Genomic DNA, 20,041 nt, shown 5'->3' on the forward strand with positions numbered 1-20,041 from the left:
ACCAAACAGGGATTTTATTTTGGCAAAATTTTAAACCATGGAACTATGCCTCCAAGGAAACCATCTGGATGGCAAAGCCATGAAATAAAACTGAAAATAAAAGAAAACAAATGAAAACAAACCAACATCGTAACTATAAAAATCCCTAAAAAGCAAAAAGCATTGACACTTGTCTTAAAGAAATCTTTGTAACTCAATCCTCCTTTGTCACTTCCATATTGGGAAGGGTGCTGACCAGTACTACCCAGGTCTGAGAGACTGGAACACTGAAAAATATAAGACAATTGTCAATAAATTAAAATGTCATGTGATCCTCAGTTCACACACTTTATCACTTTAGGAACTGGTTTTAATAGAAAACTAACAGGTCTGCAGAGGGTGCCAGATTATGAAACCACCTGGGTACCCTCATGTCTTGTCCAGCTCTTTTTGTAAGACCCTGTCTTTCTCAGGTCATCCCATGGCCCAACCAGGACCACACCACTGAAGGGCAGGCAGTAAGTCTAATCTGTGAGGAGACACGTTCTCATGCAGCCAGATGGGAAAGAAGTCAGAAGAGGGGCAGAGCAGAAGGATGCCCCTAGGCTGGTGATGTGAGAATCAAGAAGCACTTCCAATGTGTGCAGGCCTGAGCTTTGGGTCCTGCACTCATGGAAGAGGTGAGGGCTATTGTGGTCAGGGTAGAGCTGAGCATGTGACGTTGAGTGCATGCAAACTCAGATTGCACAGGAGACGTCCAATGGGGAGCAAGGCTGCGGAATGCCTGCCCCAAATGATAAAGTGACAAGTATCAGCACTCAGGAGGCTCTGAAGAGATGAGAGCTGATGGTGTGATGGCAAAAGGTGACTTCTAATTGTGATGCATCTAGGGTGTGACATCTGGATGGGGGTTAACTTTCAGCAAACAAGACATATCAGCGGCTGTGTGGGAACTGAGTGGGCTCAGCACAAAGATGTGTTATGGAAGCAAGTGACTAACAACTGAGCATGTAACAAACATGGTGTGTACATAGCTTCGGAGGGAGTATGTAGATAACAGGAATTTGTAAGAAAGATGGCAGTCCCTGGTGTGCTGACAGGACCAGCCCCTCCCTCCTTAAGCCTAGCTCAGCATGGTATGGCTGTGGTCCAGGGTATCCTGGTAATCATCCAGGCCCCAGGTTTTCTACATCTCTCCAGTGGAAAGAGACTTCATGAGGAGCTCAGTGACAGACTCTTCCTAGGTCCAAAAGAGTTGGCTGCTGCTGACCCACACTGAGAGAACCTATGGACATAATGTGGGGAAGCTCTGAGAGGATCATACTGAAGCACTTGGGCAGGCTCCTGAGAATGAGGGAACAAACGACCAGCCTGGAGAAGGAGAGCATCATAAGGAGGGGAACACTATAGCAAAGACTGGGGCATGAATGTCGCTAAGAAGCCAATCTCTGACCAGCCTGGCCGCCACAGACCACCAAGGCATTCATAGATCCTCACCATAGTGTGTGGAGGTACCACAGCTGCTTTGGCCTTGTTGCTGCCAAGCTGCCCTTCCTCAGTTGTAGTCTGATTCCTGTTTTTCAAAACTTCAAGCATATTCTGCTCTGTTCTTCCCAAAGTTCTGGCATTTGTATTTATCATCCAAAGACACTCTGAAGTGACATTATATATTCAACTAGTCACTAAAAAGACCTTCAGTCCCTCCTAAGGGACTCCCATGGCTGGCTCTCCCCCCAAAGCTAGAAGGGTGGATCCTCACTGTCAAGCACCCAATACACGCTGCAAAACTGCCCCCTCCCACACACACACATACACACGATTGGGAGGCAACCCAAGGCCGAAGGCCTCACTGAGCTGGTTTGGGCTTTAATCTTTGGCCCAGGCAGTGTAAAGGGTTACATTTTCCTCAAGTTGTTACTATTCTCCTCAATCCTACAATTTAGCACCCTCCACATGATGCACTCCCTCTATACACTATTCCTCATGTAACCCCTCACACTTGTGTGCTGCTGTGAAGGTAATAAATCTCTCTTATCTGATATTCATAACCACCTGGCATTCTTAGGCCTTCTGGTAACAGTGGAAACTGACAGAGACTCAGTGAGATGCCAAGATCAGACAGCCCCACACCCCAGAGCAAATGTCAAAACTCCAAACTGTCAGAAAGTAACAAAACACATTTATTTCAATTATTGGTATATGAGCTCCCCTGTTCATCAAAGTTCTACAAAAACCACCATCATACTGCATCCTGGGCTCAGTGGGCACACAGAGACAACCTAGCATCTGGCCAGGGCCAACCCAGCAAGAGGAAAGTTGGCCATGCTCTGTGATTGGCAGAGTAAAGGCAGTTTACAGCTGGCTCTGTGCCATGCCCATGGGTAAGGATGGCCACAGCCTAAGTCCTGCAGGGAAGGGGTTCTCTCCTTGGCCAGGACTGTCCTTAACAGGGTAGGTGAGGTGGGGAGGGGACTGGGATGGGCCACAGGTTACCTTGAACCAGCATTCTGCTCTGTTGCACCATGGGCAGGTTCAGGGACAGAGCTGACCAAAAATAAAAAAATAAAATAAAATAATAAAAGGCCTCTTTGCAACTCAAAATGCTATCATCCAGTCCTTACCTACTCAAGGATCCTGGAGAAGCATCGTCAAGCTAGAGCAGTTAGAGGAAGCAGGCATCAAGCGACAGGCAGGACAGGTGGCAAGCACATAGGTGTACAGCACCTAAGGTAGGTTGCACCCAAACCCAGCCAGGTGTGATACCAGCCCAAATGCAGTGGCTGTGAGAGTCCCAAATGCAGTGGCTGTGAGAGTGGGGTACCCTAGACCCATCAGAAATTCACATTCTCTATGTCCCCCAAACCCCAGCCCTGACCTAGGAGCCTCCACAGTGTACCAGGCCCTGCATGGGCACTAAAGGCTAGTACAGCCGCAGGTAGGAGGGTGCAGAGTAGTTGAAGAGCAGAAAGTCCATCCTGTAGAGATCAAAGAGGCGTCGCTGGTAGAAGGGACTGATGTCCTGGAAGAGGCTAATGGCCTGGTCGTGCGTGGTAGCTGCCTTGGCACGGGTTGGTGGTGTAGGGAAGCGCAGGTCAGGGGTGCCCACTAGGCCCAGCACAAAGGCTGCATCCTCTGCCAGGGTCTCGAACTTGCCCACAACATCGTAGCGCAGGCGACACGGGTGGCAGAGCACATGGGCGCGCTCCCAGTGCTCATTGAAAGGTTCCTCACGGCGTGTGCGTGGGTCCAGCAGGTAGGCCAGAAACTCAGCGAAGCGCACGTCATGACCACGGGCCAATGCCTCTGGGTGAGGGCGGGGCCGAAGGCGCCGCACAATGCGTGTGCCATAATGCCGCTGAAAGGCGGTGCTGTATGGCTGCGCGAACTTGTTGTGGTAGGCTGAGGCTAGGCGCTCAAAGGGCTCCCGCACAAAGAGGAAGGCCAAGTAGTTGCGCAGGCGCCGGTTTATCTCTTTGGGGCTGAAGTCGGCCAGAGACGGCAGGCGGCCTGGTGCATGTGCCTCGTACGCGGGAATGGCTTGAGGGTCCTGGACCCCGGGGCTGCTCAGTGCCAGCATCACACGCTTCCAGTTAGTGCAGGCCACCTTAGGCACATAGCAGTAGAGTAGGCTATGTGCGTCATCCACCAGCACATGGCGCAGGTCCTCGGGCTGCAGCAAGCGCTGCCGGTGTGTGTGGCGGCTGCAGGCCCTGCGCAGGTGACTGCGCCTTTCCCGATGCACCTCAGCCAGGGCTGAGCTTGGGCCCTGTGGACGACAGGGGTCAGGGTCAGGGCTGCTGCCCAGTGACATGTGTTAGCCAGAGCCAGGCAGTAGATAGGGGTCCTGGACTGGGACCCCAGCGCTGCCACTGATCATTGTATATGATTAGGGGCCCAGGCATTTGTCCAGGATGTGGATTGGGGGGGGGGGGAATGAATCTAACTTTGCAGAGGTATGTGAAACAGTGTGACTAGTCACTTGTTGGATATTCAGGTCTGAGGCGGTCCTGATAACAAATATGAAATGGTCAGAGTAAGCCTGATAAAGAGGTATGACTTCAAAGTACCCACCGCGATTGCAAACTGAGTATCAGCTGTTTACTAGAAGTAGTGTAGTATCTAAGAATGGTGGCTTTAATTCCGTATAGAGTTGAAAATGCAGCTACCTGCAGGCCACTGGGATATTTTTGTTTAATAGTAAAATTAGTTAATTCTATATTTATGAATTGGCATGTTCCTTTGAGTCTTGACTTCTTTATCCCACCCAGTCCTGTCCTCTCCCCAGACCACACCACCCCCCGGAACAAATTCTAATGTCAATACTTAGGCAAGAAGCCTGCCCTCTCTAAGTGTGTTACTCCTCTGTGAAATAATAACATCCAGCATTCATCTTGTACTTATCGTGTACCAGGCACCTCACTATGACCTTTACAACTCCATGAATTGGGTACTATAAGGAGGTCACTTGGGCCCAGCCCTTCCTATCCCTCCTCAGCCATACCAACATCCAGGCCAGTACCTCCAGCAATCCCTCTTCCTTTCCTCAAGTTTTTTCTGCCCTCAATAGGGTTTTCACCTCCAATAGTAACACTCCAAACCCCTACTTCTCTCTTTGGTGGTTTTTTCTTGTCTGAGTTCTTAGAAAAAAGTGTTTTTAATTTCTAAAAATTGCTTTAAAAGCCTTTAGGTAATAAGACAATAAATATTGGTGAGGATGTGGGAAAGTGGGACCTTATTCATTGCTGGTGAGAAAGTAAAATGGTATAGATGTTGTGGAAAGCCATTTGGCAGCTCCTCAAAAAAAGTAAACATATGATCCAGCAATTCCACTTCGAGGTATATCCCTAAAGTAACTGAAAACATACATTACACAAAAGCTTATGCACAAATGTTTATAGCAGTGTTATTCATAATAGCTAACAAGTGGAAACAACCCAAATGTCCATCAACTAATGAGTAGATAAATAGTATATATGTGTCTATCCATACAATGGAATATCATTCAGTAATAAAAAGAAATGACATTCTAAAACATGGATAAACCTTGAAAACATTATGCACACTAAGTAAAAGAAGCTAGACATAAAAGGCCACATGTATGATTCCATTTACAAAAAAATGTCCAGAATAGATCCATTGAGACAGAAAGTAAATTGGTGGTTGTTAGGGCTAGGAGTGAAGAAAATGGGGAGTGACTGCTAATATGCACTGGTTTTCTCTTTGGAGTGATGAAAATGTTTGGAAATTAGATGGTGGTGATGGTTGTGCTTCCTTGTAACTATACTAAAACCACCAAAGTATACACTTCAGAAGAATGAATTCTGTGGTATGTGAGTTATATCTCAATTAAGAAAAGGCCTCAGAATGTTTCTATTTCAGAGGATGCCAAAGCAGCATCTGAAATAGCAGGACACTGTACACTCTGTGACTGCATGAGACTATCTGACATTGTTGGGTGGGACTGTGTGGGAGGGCCGAAAATAGACTGCATGTGTGGGCATATGTGCATGTGCCTTTAAAAATATCCTGCAGACATCCAAGATACTTTAAGTGCAAAAAGTTAAAGAAAGAACAGGACTTAGCATGACACAGTTGGATTTAGAAAAGGTAGTGAAGGAGCCCTGGCCAGGTAGCTCAGTTGGTTAGACCGTCATCCTGATATGCCACGGTAGTTGGTGTGATGCCCGGTAAGGACAACAAGAATGAACTGATGAATAAATGGAACAACAAGTCAATGTTTCTCTCTCTCTGTCTCTCTTCCTTCTCTCTTCTCTAAAATTAATTAAAAATTTTAAAAGGGTAGAGAGGGAAATAAAAAATCATGTTTCAGGCCCTGGCTGGTATAGCTCAGTGGATTGAGTGTGGGCCTGCGAAGTAAAGGGTCACTGGTTCGATTCCCAGCAGGGCACATGCCTGGGTTGTGGACCCAGTAAGGGGCGTGCAAGAGGCAACCACACATTGATGTTTCTTTCTCTCTCCCTTCTCCTCTCTCGAAAAATAAATAAATAAACTCTTTAAAAAATGCTTCAAAAAGGATGGGTAGTCTCTCTTTTAGATTTACGCTGAAATAATCACAGGGTTAACAAGGTTGGGATTTGCTTCAAAAAATAAACAGGTAAAAAAAATAAACAGGTAAAAGTTGAGGGGTCAGTATGAAACAAGAATGGATAAGAATTAATCATTGTTCAGAGTGGGTGATGGGAATGTGGGTGTTCATTGTACTATTCTCTATACGTCTGCATATGTTTGAATTTTTCAAAATGAAAAGTTAAAATTGAGAGAACAAGGACATATGTACTTGCAGGTGAGATTTTGAAAAAGTAACATAATAAGCCCATGATAGAGCATTTGATGCTCTCACAGGAAGTAGTCGATTCCAGGGGTAATGGGAGGCCAGTGTGGGAAGGAAAGGTGCTCTTCACTGTAAACTCTTTGGGAGTGTAAAATGCCCTAAAGTGCTTAATTATTTTTTCAAAAATATTGCGGCGGGGATGGTTGCCAAGTTCAGATATGGCTGTAGGGGCCTGAGGGCACTTAGAGGATTGCATTCCCACCCTGCAAAGCACTGACTCACAGGATTGGCCTCAGAAACCTGGCTCCATGTGGGTGCCAGGAGAGGACTGTAACCAAGGGCCTCACAGCCAAGCTCTGTGTTCAGCTTCCAGACAACCCAACATGTTCCTTGTGGTAGGGAATGTTGGCCATCCACTTATTTGTCAGTTTCCTTCCTTCCTTGCCAGAAAACCTCAACTATGTTAGACCATGTGGCCAACCTGAGAAGGAAGCAGTCACACCTTCATTAAAATGATGGGTTCGGAGGTGGGCATGTGGCCTGTTTCTGGCCAAGGAGATGTAAAGGGATGACTGCTGGATGGCTCCCAGAAAAGACTTCCCTTCGGGAGAAAAAGTGAGAGCTCCTGAAGGAAGAAAACCTTTTGTTTCACCTCTACCTTGCTTAGGATGTTCTCCTGTGAGGAGATGTCAGGGCCCTAGCATTCATCGTACAGCCATAAGGCAATAAGGCTGTAGCAGAAGTCAACATCCACAGGCTGTGAGTGTGCAGAGTGTTGCTGCAGTCCATGGGAATGCCAGTCTCTGAGTACCGCAGGGAGCACACATTGACTATCCTAGTGGCTTACTGTAGTCTTAGCTGGCTTTTCTGTTGTTTTCAACCTCATGAATACCTAGATAGTCAATGCAATCTCCTTTTTACAGGTTAGAACACTGAGGCTTAGAGGTAATTAGTGGTCTACAGCTCTCTGGTAAGGAAGCTCCAGTCTGGTTCCCTTGGGACTCAAAAGTCAAAGCTGTGCTTACTGGTCTGGAGCTGCATCCAGCTGCAACACCCTCATCCCTCCCAGCACAGCTATACTCAACTGCTTGGATCCTTAGCCTGGCTCCAATCCCTATGACTTCTGTGGTATTCTCAAGGTCCTTAGCCATCCTGTGCTTCATTTTCCTCATCTGTGACCAGAGATAACAACAGCCCCATCTTATAGGGTAGCTGAGAGGACTAAGCAATTTCACAGAACTAGAGAGCCTGGTACAGTTAGCATTTATTGACCAGATTGTTTTCATTACTATTATTTCTCCAACTGCAAGGTGATATGGTTCCAGGGCCTTGACACTCCAAGGTCACTGGGTGCTCAGGCTATGAGGGGGCTGGGCCAGCCTCATCTGTCCTTCAAAAAGTCTGTGCAGCTAATAGAACCAAGGGCCTGATGACAGCGTGGCCTGCCCTCAACTTGCTGTGTGGCTCAGGGCAAGCCAATTACCCTCTCTGAACAAAGGCCTACCCACCTGAAACCCAAGGACATGAAAAATGAGTTCTACTTGCCCCTTTGGCTCAGTCCTTGGGAATTCAGTGAACAGCACTTTCCCAGACCCAGTTTGATCATTCTCTCTGGCTTAAAATCCTTCATGGCTCCCTATAGTCTTGCCCCCCTTGCCCGGTCACATGAGGCCACTGGCCACCACTGGCTAACCTTGCACACCTTCTTCTGTCTTTTGCTCATCTCCAGCTACTTGGCCCCTACTGTTTCCTTCTTAACTCATCCTCTGCAGGTCTCAGCTGTAATGTCCCTTTCTCATAGAGGGTCTAAACTAGGAATCTCCTGGTAGAGCTCTCATCGTACCTTATACTTTCCCTTTAGACACCAATCAGTCACAAGTTAGTGGAGGCAGTGATCAGTTAATGTCTTTCTCCCCTGGACTGGATTGTTAGCTGCACAAGGTCAGGAAACCAGCCTACCTAACTGTAGCCAGATCCATAGGTTCCTAAGCACAGTCTGCATACAGTAAGTGCTGCCTGAGTGAGTGCCCCTAAGTGTGGCTGTTTGGGTATATGTGAGCCAGGGGTGTGGCTCTCAGTGGGGTACAACTATGTGTGTATTTGGGGTAGTGTGTGGTCCTAGGGTGCCAAAAGAGAAGAGAGGTTCATAGACCAGTAAGCTGCCTGGCCCATTGCCTAAGAACAGGTAAGGCAGAGGCTTCTTCAGTTTCCCTGTTGCAGCTGGTACTAAATTTAATTACTGTCTACCCACAAGACTGTTAACTCCCTGAGTGCAGGCTCAGTGTCTGTTTTACTCTCTTTCATATCTGCAGTACATAAAACTGGCACAGACTGGGCCCAGTCTATTGTTGAGAGGATGATGGATGGGGTTGGATGATGGTGGGTGGAGATACCAGCTCTCTCAGCTTGCCCCTGAGATTTTCCCTTGTCACATCCCTAGGCATTCTAGTTTCTGAACAGAGCCTGGATTTGCAGAGGATGATTCTCTGTGCCCATGTGGGTTCTAGTCCTAGGACAGCCAGTCTACACTGGGGATCTCAGGTTCCCATGCCTGGAGGCAGAAGGTGTGGGGAGGGTCCACCTACCTGGTCCAGGTCATAGAGCATCTGCAGGGGACTCCTTCTCTTCCCATCAAGAAAGCCAGAACCCAGGGCCCTGTTTTTGGAATCTTTGGAGGATAAAGAGAGAGGTGTTATCACTCCAACAGACAAACTGGCTTTGCGTTGGGGTAGGTGGCTTGAGAAACCTATGGCAGAGGTAATCCATCTCTGAGAATCAGTTTCCCTGCTGTCCCACCTGCCTCAGGATTGGGAGGGGGGCAGTGGTAGAGTGTGGGGAAATACTGACAGAGCCCCTAATCTATGCTTGGTGTCACTCCTGCTCCTATATCCTGTCATCTAGAGTTGGAGAGTGCCAGGTGGTAAGGAATGAGAGGAAAGGTGGTACCCAGACTACAGCACTCTGGGAAAGGCCTGCCTGTACCCAACATTACCCTCCTCAATCTTTCATCAGATCATGGCCTGCTCCTGCCAGCCCCATGACTGAGGAGCCCTGAGGGGCTCAAGAAGCTACTAGTCTGTCCAGAGAGGGCTGGGCAGCGGTGGTTGTGGCACAGCCAGACTGCAGGCTCTCCTATTGACCACAATGAACTACAGCAGCCTATACTTCTCCTAGCAGTGTACATGCTTCCTGTGGTAAATACAGCTTTAGCTGTGCCCAGACTGGATGCCCCCAAGGGCAGAAATAGTGTCTGCCTGTCTCAGGGATGAATTCCTCAATCTTCCTAAAACTATCAAAAACACAGCTTGCTAAGTTTATTATTCACTCAAAATGTGTTTTAAGGACTATCTTCTTTTTTTTAAATTATTATTTTTTTTATTTTATTTATTTATCTTTAGAGGGGAAGGGAAGGAGAGAGGGAGAGAAACATCAATATATGGTTGCCTTTCATGCGTCCCCTGCTGGGAACTGGCCTGCAGGGAACCGGCCTGCAACCCCTGTCTGTGCCCTGACTGGGATTCGAACCGCGATTGTCTGGTTCGCAGGCCCACGCTCAATCCACTGAGCTACACAAGCCAGGGCAGGACTATCTTCTTAAACATATTTAATTAATATAAGTATATTCTTGGTAGTATAATCAATACTGGTGAGGAAAGGTTGAAGCCCTTCTTGAGCATATTTTTCTTAAATGTGATTATACTTATTAAAAACTCAAGAAGTATAATATAATCTTTACAAAATCACTAAAATTTGCAAATTTTTAACCTGCTTGGCAAAGAAGAAAAAAATGAAGACTCAAATTACTAAAAACAGAAATAGAAGAAGGTATATTAGTACTAGACCTTAAAGAAATAAGAAAGGATTATAACAGTATAATATGAACAACTGTGTAAGAGTACACAAAATAGAGAATTCATGTATAAAATGGAAACTTTCTAGAAAAACACAAATGCTTAAAATTGACTCAAGAAGAAATACAAAATTTTGGTATAACAAGTACAGGGATTTCATTAGTAATTTTTAAAAGGAAGCCCTGTTGAGACTAGTAGGATGGGCAGAGAGAGACATGAAATGGTCTGATCCAACAACCACCTGTGGAAGTTCAGAATTGGGAGGAATATGTTGGCTAAAACGTAATCAGTGAGGAACTAGAGGGTCCCAGTCCCATGCAGGAAGAACATTTTCCACAACACATGACTATGAAAATCAGTGGGGACTCTTTCTGGGTGAGACAGAGGGCTTCTATAGACCCAGGAATCCTCTTAAAAGGCCCAAGCACAGACTCACTGACTCACAAATACTCACCCTAAGCTCCAGTAAAGGGACAGCAGCTAGAAAAGCACCAGGGACACATGGGGGAAGAACTGATCTGTCTGGCTTCAGGGTGAGGGTTGAAGGGACAGGTCAGTGTTGGCAGGTGCCATTGTTACTTTGTTGAGCCCTCCTCCCACCTTCACAGCTGGCAAGTGCTGGCAGGCACTTATTCTTTGTTGAGACCTAACCCCACCCCCACCATCCTATGAGGGCAGGCTGATGCAAAATCTGAGTCTCCATCAACCTGCCTAAAACCATTACCCAACCCTTGTCATTCCCTGAGACCCTGCCAACCCATCTGGGGCATCTGCCTCTTTTAGTTGCTGTTCCCTAAAAGCCATTGGCCTTCGACTATGCTATAAACATTCCTAAAATATCTCAAAGTTCCAAAAACCTGAAATAAGCAGTGGCTGTCCTTGGCATGCTCTATTCCTCTTGATAAGTGGCTATAACCCTAGCACCTGTGGCAGCCAACCTCAGTTACCATAACCTTTACCAGGCACCTCTAAGCAAAATACAGGCAGCTACCATCCAAAGACTACCTTGTGGCTCCTACCAGGTGGCCCTGTGCCAGGTACAGGCAGTAGCTGGTCTGGGCACATGTGAGAGCCCCTATAAAAAGGGTCTATAACCAACACAACTTGTGGCTAGATTCAGAACATACAGCACCAGCTAATTAGCTCCAAAAATGATACACCAAAGGGGAACTTGGCAAGCACCAGACCCCATTAGAGTGAATCCTGCTCCATGTGATCAGACCCCACGCTACAGCTCAAGGACAGTCCTGACAATCTATCAGCCTGAGGGGCAATGCCTCTCACTGATGTGAGATTGCCAAAGAGCAATCAAGCCTTCAATACAAAAGGAGGGTACACACAACTTACACAAGGGATACACCTGGAGCACCTAGCTCAGGTGACCAAGAAGACTGCACCACTGGCCCCCACAAAAACCCCATACATAATATCACTCCACCAAGACCAGAAGATGTAGCAGATCTATCTAATGCATAGAAACAAACACAGGGAGGCTACCAAAATGAGGAGACAAAGAAACATGGCCCAAATGAAAGAACAGAACAAAACTCCAGTAAAAGAGCTAAACAAAATGGAGACAAGCAATCTACCAGATGCAGAGTTCAAAACACTGGTTATAAGGATACTAGATTCTCTCAGTGAAAACTTCTACAAAGAGATAGGAAACATAAAAATTGATATATAAAAACATTAAAAAGAGCCAGTCAGAAATGAAGAATACAATAACTGAAATGAAGAGGGAATCAATAACTGTAGAGGGAATCAATACAAATTAGATGAAGCAGAGGATCAAATCAGCAATTGGGAAGATAAGGTAGCAGAGAAAGACCAATCAGAACAGCATAAAGAAAAAAAAAGAATGTTTTTTAAATGAGGATATTTTAAGGGACTTCTCTTACAACATCAAGTGTAGCAATATTTCATCCTAGAGGTAGCATAAAGTGAAGAGAGTGATCAAGGTATTGAAAACATATTTGAAGAAATAATACTGAAAACTTCCCTAACCTTCACCAGGTTAGGTGAAAGAAATAGATAAACAACTCCAGGAAGCAAAGAGAATCTCAAGTAATATGAACCCAAAGAGGCTGACACCAAGACACATCATAATGAAAATGCAAAAAATTAAAGAAAGAGAGAATCTTAAAAGCAGCAAGAGAAAATCAGTTAATTATCTACAGGGAGCTCCCATCAGATTTTCAGAGAAATCTTAATAGAAACTTTATGGGCCAAAAGGTTTTGTCATGAAATATTCAAAGTGAAGAAAAGCAACTACCTACAACCAAGATTACTCTACCCAGCAAGGTTATCATTTAAACTTGAAGGGGATAAAGAGCTTCCCAGACAAGAATAAGCTAAAGGAGTTCATTGACACTAAGCCAGTACTATAAGAAATGTTAAAGGAACTTGTTTAAGAAGAAGAAAAAAACAATCAAAATATAAATAAGAATATGATAATCACTATATATTTATCAATAATTACTTAAGTAACTATTAAATGCTCTGATCAAAAGATATAAAGCTTAATGGATAAGAAGCCCATACATATGCTGCACTTCAGACTGACACGCAAAGGCTGATAGTAAATGAATAGAAAAAGATATTCCTTGCAAATGAAAAAAAGCTAGGGTAGCAATATTTCTATCAGACAAAGTAGACTTTGAAACAAAGGGTATACAAGAGACAAAGAAGGAATTTCATAATGATAAATGGATAAATCTAACAAGAGATATAATACTTATAAACATTTACAAAACAACAAAGGAACACCTAAATATATAGAACAAATAACTACTGACATAAATGGAGAGATCAACAGCAATATAGTCATAGTAGGGGCCTTTAACACCCAATTGACAGTAATAGATGATCCACACTGAAAATCAACAAGGAAACAGCAGCCTTAAATCACACATTAGACCAAATAAATTTAATTGATATTTTTAGAACAATACACCCAAAAGCAGCAGAATATACATTCTTTTCAAATGCTTATGGAAAAATTTCCAGGATAGATAACATGTTAGTTCACAAAACAAGGCTCAGTACATTTAAGAAGACTAAAATCATATCAAGCTCTTCTCCAATCACAAGAGTATGAAGCTAGAAATCAATTACAAGGAGAAAAGCTAAAAACACACAAGCATGTGGAGGCTAAATAACACACTATTAAACAATGAATGGGTTAATGATGAGATTAAGAAAAAAAATCAAAATATACCTTGAACAATGATAGTGAAAGCAGAATGACCCCAATTCTACGACATATAGCCAAAGTGGTTCTAAGAGAAATTCATAGAATACAGGACTACCTTAAGAAACAAGAAAAATCTCAAATAAGTAATTCATCCTTCTACCCAAAGCAACTAGAAAAAGAATAAAGCCTAACGTGGGTAGAAGGAAGATCTTGAAAGAAAGAAATAAAATATAGTATAAAATATAGGATATATTTTATCTTTGAAAAGATAAATAATACCAGACTCTTAAAGCGAAAAAGATAGAGGGACCAAATAAACAAACCAGAAATGAAAGAGGAAAAGTGATAACTGATACCACAGAACTACAAAGGAAATACTCTGAACAATTTTATGCCAACAGACAGGACAACCTGGAAGAAATGAATAAATTTCTAGATACATATAATCTTCCAAGAATGAATTAAGAAGAAACAGAAACACTGAACAGATGGATAACTACTGATAAAATGAAATCAGTAACCAAAAAAACAAAAAAAACAAAACACCTCTCAACAAACAATAATCCTGACCAGATGTCTTCAAAGGTGAATTTTACCAACTATTTAAAGAAAAACTAACATATATCTTTCCCAAACTCTTCCCAAAAAAATGAAGAGGAAGGAAAACTTCAAAGCTCATTATATGAGACTAGGACTACTCTGATGGCAAAACCCAATTAAGACATTAGACAAAGAGAGAGAGAATTATATATAATGTCTCTGATAAACATAGATGTAAAAATCCTCAACAATATATTAGTAAGCCAAATTCAGCAAAACATTAATAAGCTCATACACCATGAAAGTAGGTTATATTCCTGGATGCAAGATTGGTTCAACATCCATAAATCGATTTATGCAATGAAGAATAAAAATCATATGATCATGTCAATAGATGCAGAAAAAATATTTGTCAAAATTTAGCATCCATTTATCATAAAACCTCTCAGCAAAATAAGAACAGAGGGAACATATCATAACATAAAAGCCACATATGACAAACCCACAGTAAACATTATACTCAGTGGTATAAAGCTAAAAGCATTTTCATTAGGATCAGAAACAAGACAAGGATGTCTACTTTCACCACTTTTATTCAGAATAGTATTGGAGGTCTTAGCTAGCCATTGGAAGTCACACAAGAAAAAGAATGGAACAGCATCCAAATTGGAAAGGAAGAAGTAAAACTTCATTACTTGCACATGACATGATAGTGTACATAGAGAATCCTAAAAATTCTACCAAAAACTACTAGAACTGATGAGTAAATTTAGTAAAGTAGCAGGATATAAAATACGATTTCAGAAATTGGTTGCATTTGATACACCAATAACGAACCATCAGAAAAAGAAATTAAGAACACAATTCCATTTACAGTTGAAATACAGGAATAAATTTAACCAGGGAAGTAAAAGACCTGAACTCTGAAAACTATAGGATATTGAAGATAGAAGTTGAAGAAAATATAATTAATGGAAGTATGAGCATGCTCATGGATAAAAAGAATTAACATCATTAAAAGGTCTATGCAATCTATAGATTCAATGCAATCCCTATGAAAACACCAGTAGCATTTTTCACAGAACTAGAAAAATAATCCTAAAATTTATATGGATCCACAAAAGATCCTGAACAACAAAAGCAATCTTGGAAAGAACAAAGTTGGAGGTCAAAAATCACACTACCTCTTATCAAAGTATACTACACATCAAAAATCATACTACCTCATATCAAAGTACACTACAAGGCTATAGTAATTAAAGCAATGGTACTGGTGTAAAAACAGACATGTAGATCAGTCGAACAGAATAGAGTCCAGAAATAAACCCTACATGGTCAATGAATCTATGACAAAGGAGTCAAGAACATACAATGGTGCAAAGACAGTGTCTTCAATAAGTGGTATTGAGAAAAATGAACCGATATAAGCACAAAAATGAAAAGACCTCTTTCTTATACCATATGCAAAATAGATTAAAAACTTAAATGTAAGACTTGAAACCATAAAACTCCTAGAAGAAAACATAGGTGATAAATTTTTTGACATCACTCTTAGTAATGGTTTTTGTGATATGTTTCCTTAGTCAAGGGAATTTAAAAAGTAAACAAATGGGGCTACATCAAACTAAAAAGGTTTTGCATAGCAAAAGAAAACCATCATCAGAACTAAAATCATCTACTGAATATAAGGATACTTGCCAATGAAACACCTGATAAGTAGTTAGTATCCAAAACATATAAAGAACTTATATAGCTGGAAACCAAAAATCACACAATCTGATTAAAAAATTGGAAAAGGAACCAACCCCAAAGGAAAAAATCCAAGGCACCCAAAATCATGGAGACTGAATGGTATGCTATTAAACAACAAATGGGTCAAAAATGAAATTAGGGAAGAAATCAAAACGTTTCTGGAAACAAATGAAAATGATCTCACAACAACCCAAAACTTATGGGACACAGTGAAGGCAGTCCTGAGAGGGAAGTTTATAGCAATACAGGCCTACCTAAAGAAGATAGAAACATTTCAAACAAACAACCTAACCCTACACCTGCAAGAACTTGAGGAACAACAACAAAGACAGCCCAGAGCAAGAAGAAGGAAGAAATAACCAAGATTAGAGCAGAATTAAATGACATAGAAACTAAAAGCACAATTTTAAGGATCAATGAATCCAGGAGTTGGTTCTTTGAGAAGATAAACAAAATAGACAAGCCTTTAAGTAGGCTCATCAAGAAAAGAAGAGAGAGGACACAAATAAACACAATCAGAAAGGTAAGAGGAGAGATTACAACTGATACCACAGAAATAGAAGGGATTGTAAGAAATTACTATGAAGAACTGTATGCCAAGAAATTTGAAAACCTAGGGGAAATTGACAAATTTCTAGAAAAATACAATCTTCCAAAACTCAATGAAAAAGAAGCAGAAAATCTAAACACACCAATAACAGCAAAATTGAAGCAGTAATCAAAAAACTCCCATCACACAAAAGCCCTGGACCAGATGGTTTCATAGGAGAATTCTACAAAGCATTTAAAGAAGAGCTAACCCCTATTCTCCAGAGACTATTCCAAAAAATCCAGAAGGATGGAAAACTCCCAAATTCTTTTTATGAAGCCAGCATCATCCTAATTCCAAAACCAGATAGAGACAGAAGAATGAAAACTTCAGGCCAATATCGCTGATGAACACAGATGCTAAAATCCTCAACAAAATATTGGCAAATCGCATCCAACAATATGGCCAAAAGATCATACACCATGACCAAGTGGGATTCATCCCAGGGATGCAAGGATGGTTCAATATTCGCAAATCAGTAAATGTAATATATCACATAAACAGAAGCAAAGACAAAAACCAAATGATCATATCAATAGACGTGGAAAAAGCTGTTGATAAGGTACAACACCCATTTATGATAAAAACACTCAGTAAAGTGGGAATAGAAGGAGCATTCCTCAATATAATAAAGGCCATATATGAGAGACCTACCACCAACATCATACTCAATGGGCAAAAACTAAAAGCTTTTCCACTAAGATCAGGAACAAGACAAGGATGTCCACTTTCACCAAATCTATTCAATATAGTATTGGAAGTTTTAGCCACAGTGATCAGGCAAGAAAAGGAAATAAAAGGCATCCAAATAGGAAAGGAGGAAGCAAAACTGTCACTGTTTGCAGATGACATGATAGTGTACATGGAAAATCCTATAGACTCTACCAAAAAACTGCTCAAACTAATTAATGGATTTGGCAAAACATCAGGTTACAAAGTCAATATCTGGAAATCAAGGGCATTTTTGTATACCAACAATGAATCAGCAGAAGCAGAAATCAAGGAAAAAAATCCCATTCGATATAGCAAAAACAAAAATAAAATATCTGGGAATAAACCTAACCAAGGAGGTAAAAAACCTGTATGCAGAAAACTACACAGCCCTGAAGAAAGAAATCAAGGAAGACACAAACAAATGGAAACATATACTGTGTTCATGGATTGGAAGAATTAACATCATCAAAATGTCCATACTACCCAAAGCAATATACAGAGTCAATGCAATACCTATTAAAGTACCAATGACATATTTCACAGACGTAGAACAAACACTTCCAAAATTTATGTGGAACCATAAACAACCCTGAATAGCAGCTGCTCTTTTGAGAAAGAAGAACAAAGTAGGAGGGACCACAATACCTGATATCAAACTGTATTACAAGGCCACTGTAATCAAAACAGCCTGGTACTGGCATAAAAACAGACACATAGACCAATGGAACAGAACAGAGAGCCCAGAAATAAACCCAACTCTCTACAGTCAATTAATATTTGACAAAGGGGACAGTAACATAAAATGGAGTAAAGATAGCCTCTTCAACAAATGGTGTTGGGAGAACTGGACAGCTACATGCAAAAAATGAAACTTGAGCACCAACTTACACAATACACCAAAATAAATTCAAGGTGGATAAAAGACTTAAATATAAGCCATGACACCATTGAAGTCCTAGAGAACATCCCCAAGAAAATCTCAGATATTTCACACAGCAACTTTTTTACTGATATGTCCCCTAGAGCAAGGAATATAAAGGAAAGAATAAACAAATGGGATCTCATCAAAATAAAAGGTTTCTGTGTGGCTAAAGAAAACAGTATTAAATTAACAAGACAACCAACTTTATGGGAAAACATATTTGCCAATGATACCTCAGACAAAGGTTTAATCTCCAAAATATACAAAGAACTTACATGGCTCCACTCTAAGAAGACATCTAACCCAATTAAAAAATGGGCAAAAGACTTGAACAGACACTTCTCCAAGGAGGACATACAGAAGATCCAGAGACACATGAAGAGATGCTCAATATCACTAGCTATCAGAGAAATGCAAATTAAAACCACAATGAGATACCACTTTACACCAGTCAGGATGGCTATCATAAACAAAGCAACAAACAACCAATGTTGGAGAGGTTGTGGGGAAAAGGGGTCCTTAGTTCATTGTTGATGGGACTGCAGACTGGTACAACCATTATGGAAAAGAGTATGGAATTTTCTCAGAAAAATAAAAATCGACCTGCCTTTTGACCCAGCAATTGCACTGCTAGGATTATATCCTAAGAACCCTAAAACATCAATTTCAAAGAACCTATGCACCACAATGTTCATAGCAGCACAATTTACAATTGCCAAGAGCTGGAAGCAACCTAGGTGCCCATCAGTAAATGAATCAATGACAAAGGGATCAATTCAAGAGAATGCTACAATACAACTTATCTAAAATCTACAGAATTTACAAAAAATTACTAGAATTGTTAAATGAGTTTAGCAAGATTGTAGAACTCAAGATAAAGTACAAGCATTTATTTTTCTATATACTAGCAATAGACATTCAAAAGTAAAATTAAAGAAACAAATATATTTATAATAACATAAAACATGTAATACTTAGATATAAACCCAGCACAAGGTATTCATGACTTCTATACAAAAATTATAAAACATTACTAAAAGAAATTAAAAAATTATTAAATAAATTGAGATAGAATACATAAGAAAATTGGCAAAGGAACTAAATACACATTATACAAAGATAATATACACATGGCCAATAGACATATGAAAAGGTGCTCAATATCACTAATCACCAGAGAAATGCAAGTTAAAAGTACAATGAGATATTACCCCACACATGTCTGAATGGCTATCATCAGTAAACCAACAAACAACAAGTGTTTGTGAGGATGTGAAGAAAAAGGAACCCTCATGTACTGTTGGTGGGATTGCCAACTAGTGCAGCCACTATGGCAGATAGTATGGAGGTTCCTCAAAACATTAAAAATAAAACTAATGTATGACCAAGAAATCTCACTTCTTGTTATTTATCTGTCAAAATCCAAAATGCTAAATTAAAATATATATATAAGCATCCCTATTGTTATTGCAATATTATTTATAGTAGTTGAGGTATGGTACCAAATGTCCATCAGTAGACAACTAGATAAAGAAAGTATGGTACATATATATAATGGAACATTACTCTGCCATAAAAAGAATGACATCCTAACATTGGCGACATTATGGATGAACTTAGAGGGTGTTAAGTGAAATAAGTCAGAAAGAGACAAATACCATATAATTTCACTTATATGTGGAATCTAAAACAAAACAAAACACATGAACAAACAGAACTCATAGATACAGTGAACAAATTGATTGTTGCCAGATGGGAAGGAGGTTGGGAGGGCTGGGTGAGAAATGCGAAGACATTAAGAAGTACAAATTGGCAGTTACAAAATTTTCACAGCATTGTAAAGTATAGCATCAGGAAAATAGTCAATAATATTGTAGTAACTATACATAGTGCCAGGTTTATTACTAGACTTTTGGGGAGGAACATTTCATAAGTTATATGAATGTCTAACTGCTTTGTTGTATACCTGAAACTAATATAATATTGAGTATTAACTGTAATTGAAAAATTAAAAAAATAAAAAATCCTGCAAATAAAAGCTCAGTATCAGATGGCTTCACTGGTTAATTTTACTAAGTATTAAAAGAAGAATTAACATTAATATTTTCCAAACTCTTCAAAAAGAAATAATAATCAGAAGGCATGAGTACACTTCCTAACTCATTATATGAGCCCTGTATTACCCTGATATCAAAATCAGACAACACAT

At 41.0% G+C, this 20,041-nt stretch overlaps 1 protein-coding gene across 7 annotated transcripts in view; it reads right to left on the minus strand.

Annotated features, from left to right (window-relative positions):
- Nucleotides 1-327: 327 nt before the first annotated feature.
- Nucleotides 328-20,041, minus strand: part of CHST13 (carbohydrate sulfotransferase 13) — a 46,540-nt gene continuing 26,826 nt past the window's right edge. For 4 of the 7 annotated variants that reach the window (XM_037153640.2, XM_037153646.2, XM_053670297.1 and 1 more), the window contains 2 exons: nt 8,857-8,939; nt 328-3,745 (listed from right to left, as the gene is read on the minus strand). In XM_037153640.2, the coding sequence (XP_037009535.2) occupies nt 2,900-3,745; nt 8,857-8,939 (929 nt within the window). In that variant the 3' untranslated portion in view covers nt 328-2,899. Of the gene's footprint in view, nt 3,777-8,856; nt 8,940-9,017; nt 9,984-20,041 lie in introns of those variants that run through there. The other 3 variants (XM_053670294.1, XM_053670295.1, XM_053670296.1) reach the window with 2 other exon arrangements.

This window comes from Artibeus jamaicensis, unplaced genomic scaffold (assembly GCF_021234435.1).
Source record: "Artibeus jamaicensis isolate MK-2021 breed Jamaican fruit bat unplaced genomic scaffold, CSHL_Jam_final contig_558, whole genome shotgun sequence".
NCBI classification, from domain to species: Eukaryota; Metazoa; Chordata; class Mammalia; order Chiroptera; family Phyllostomidae; genus Artibeus; species Artibeus jamaicensis.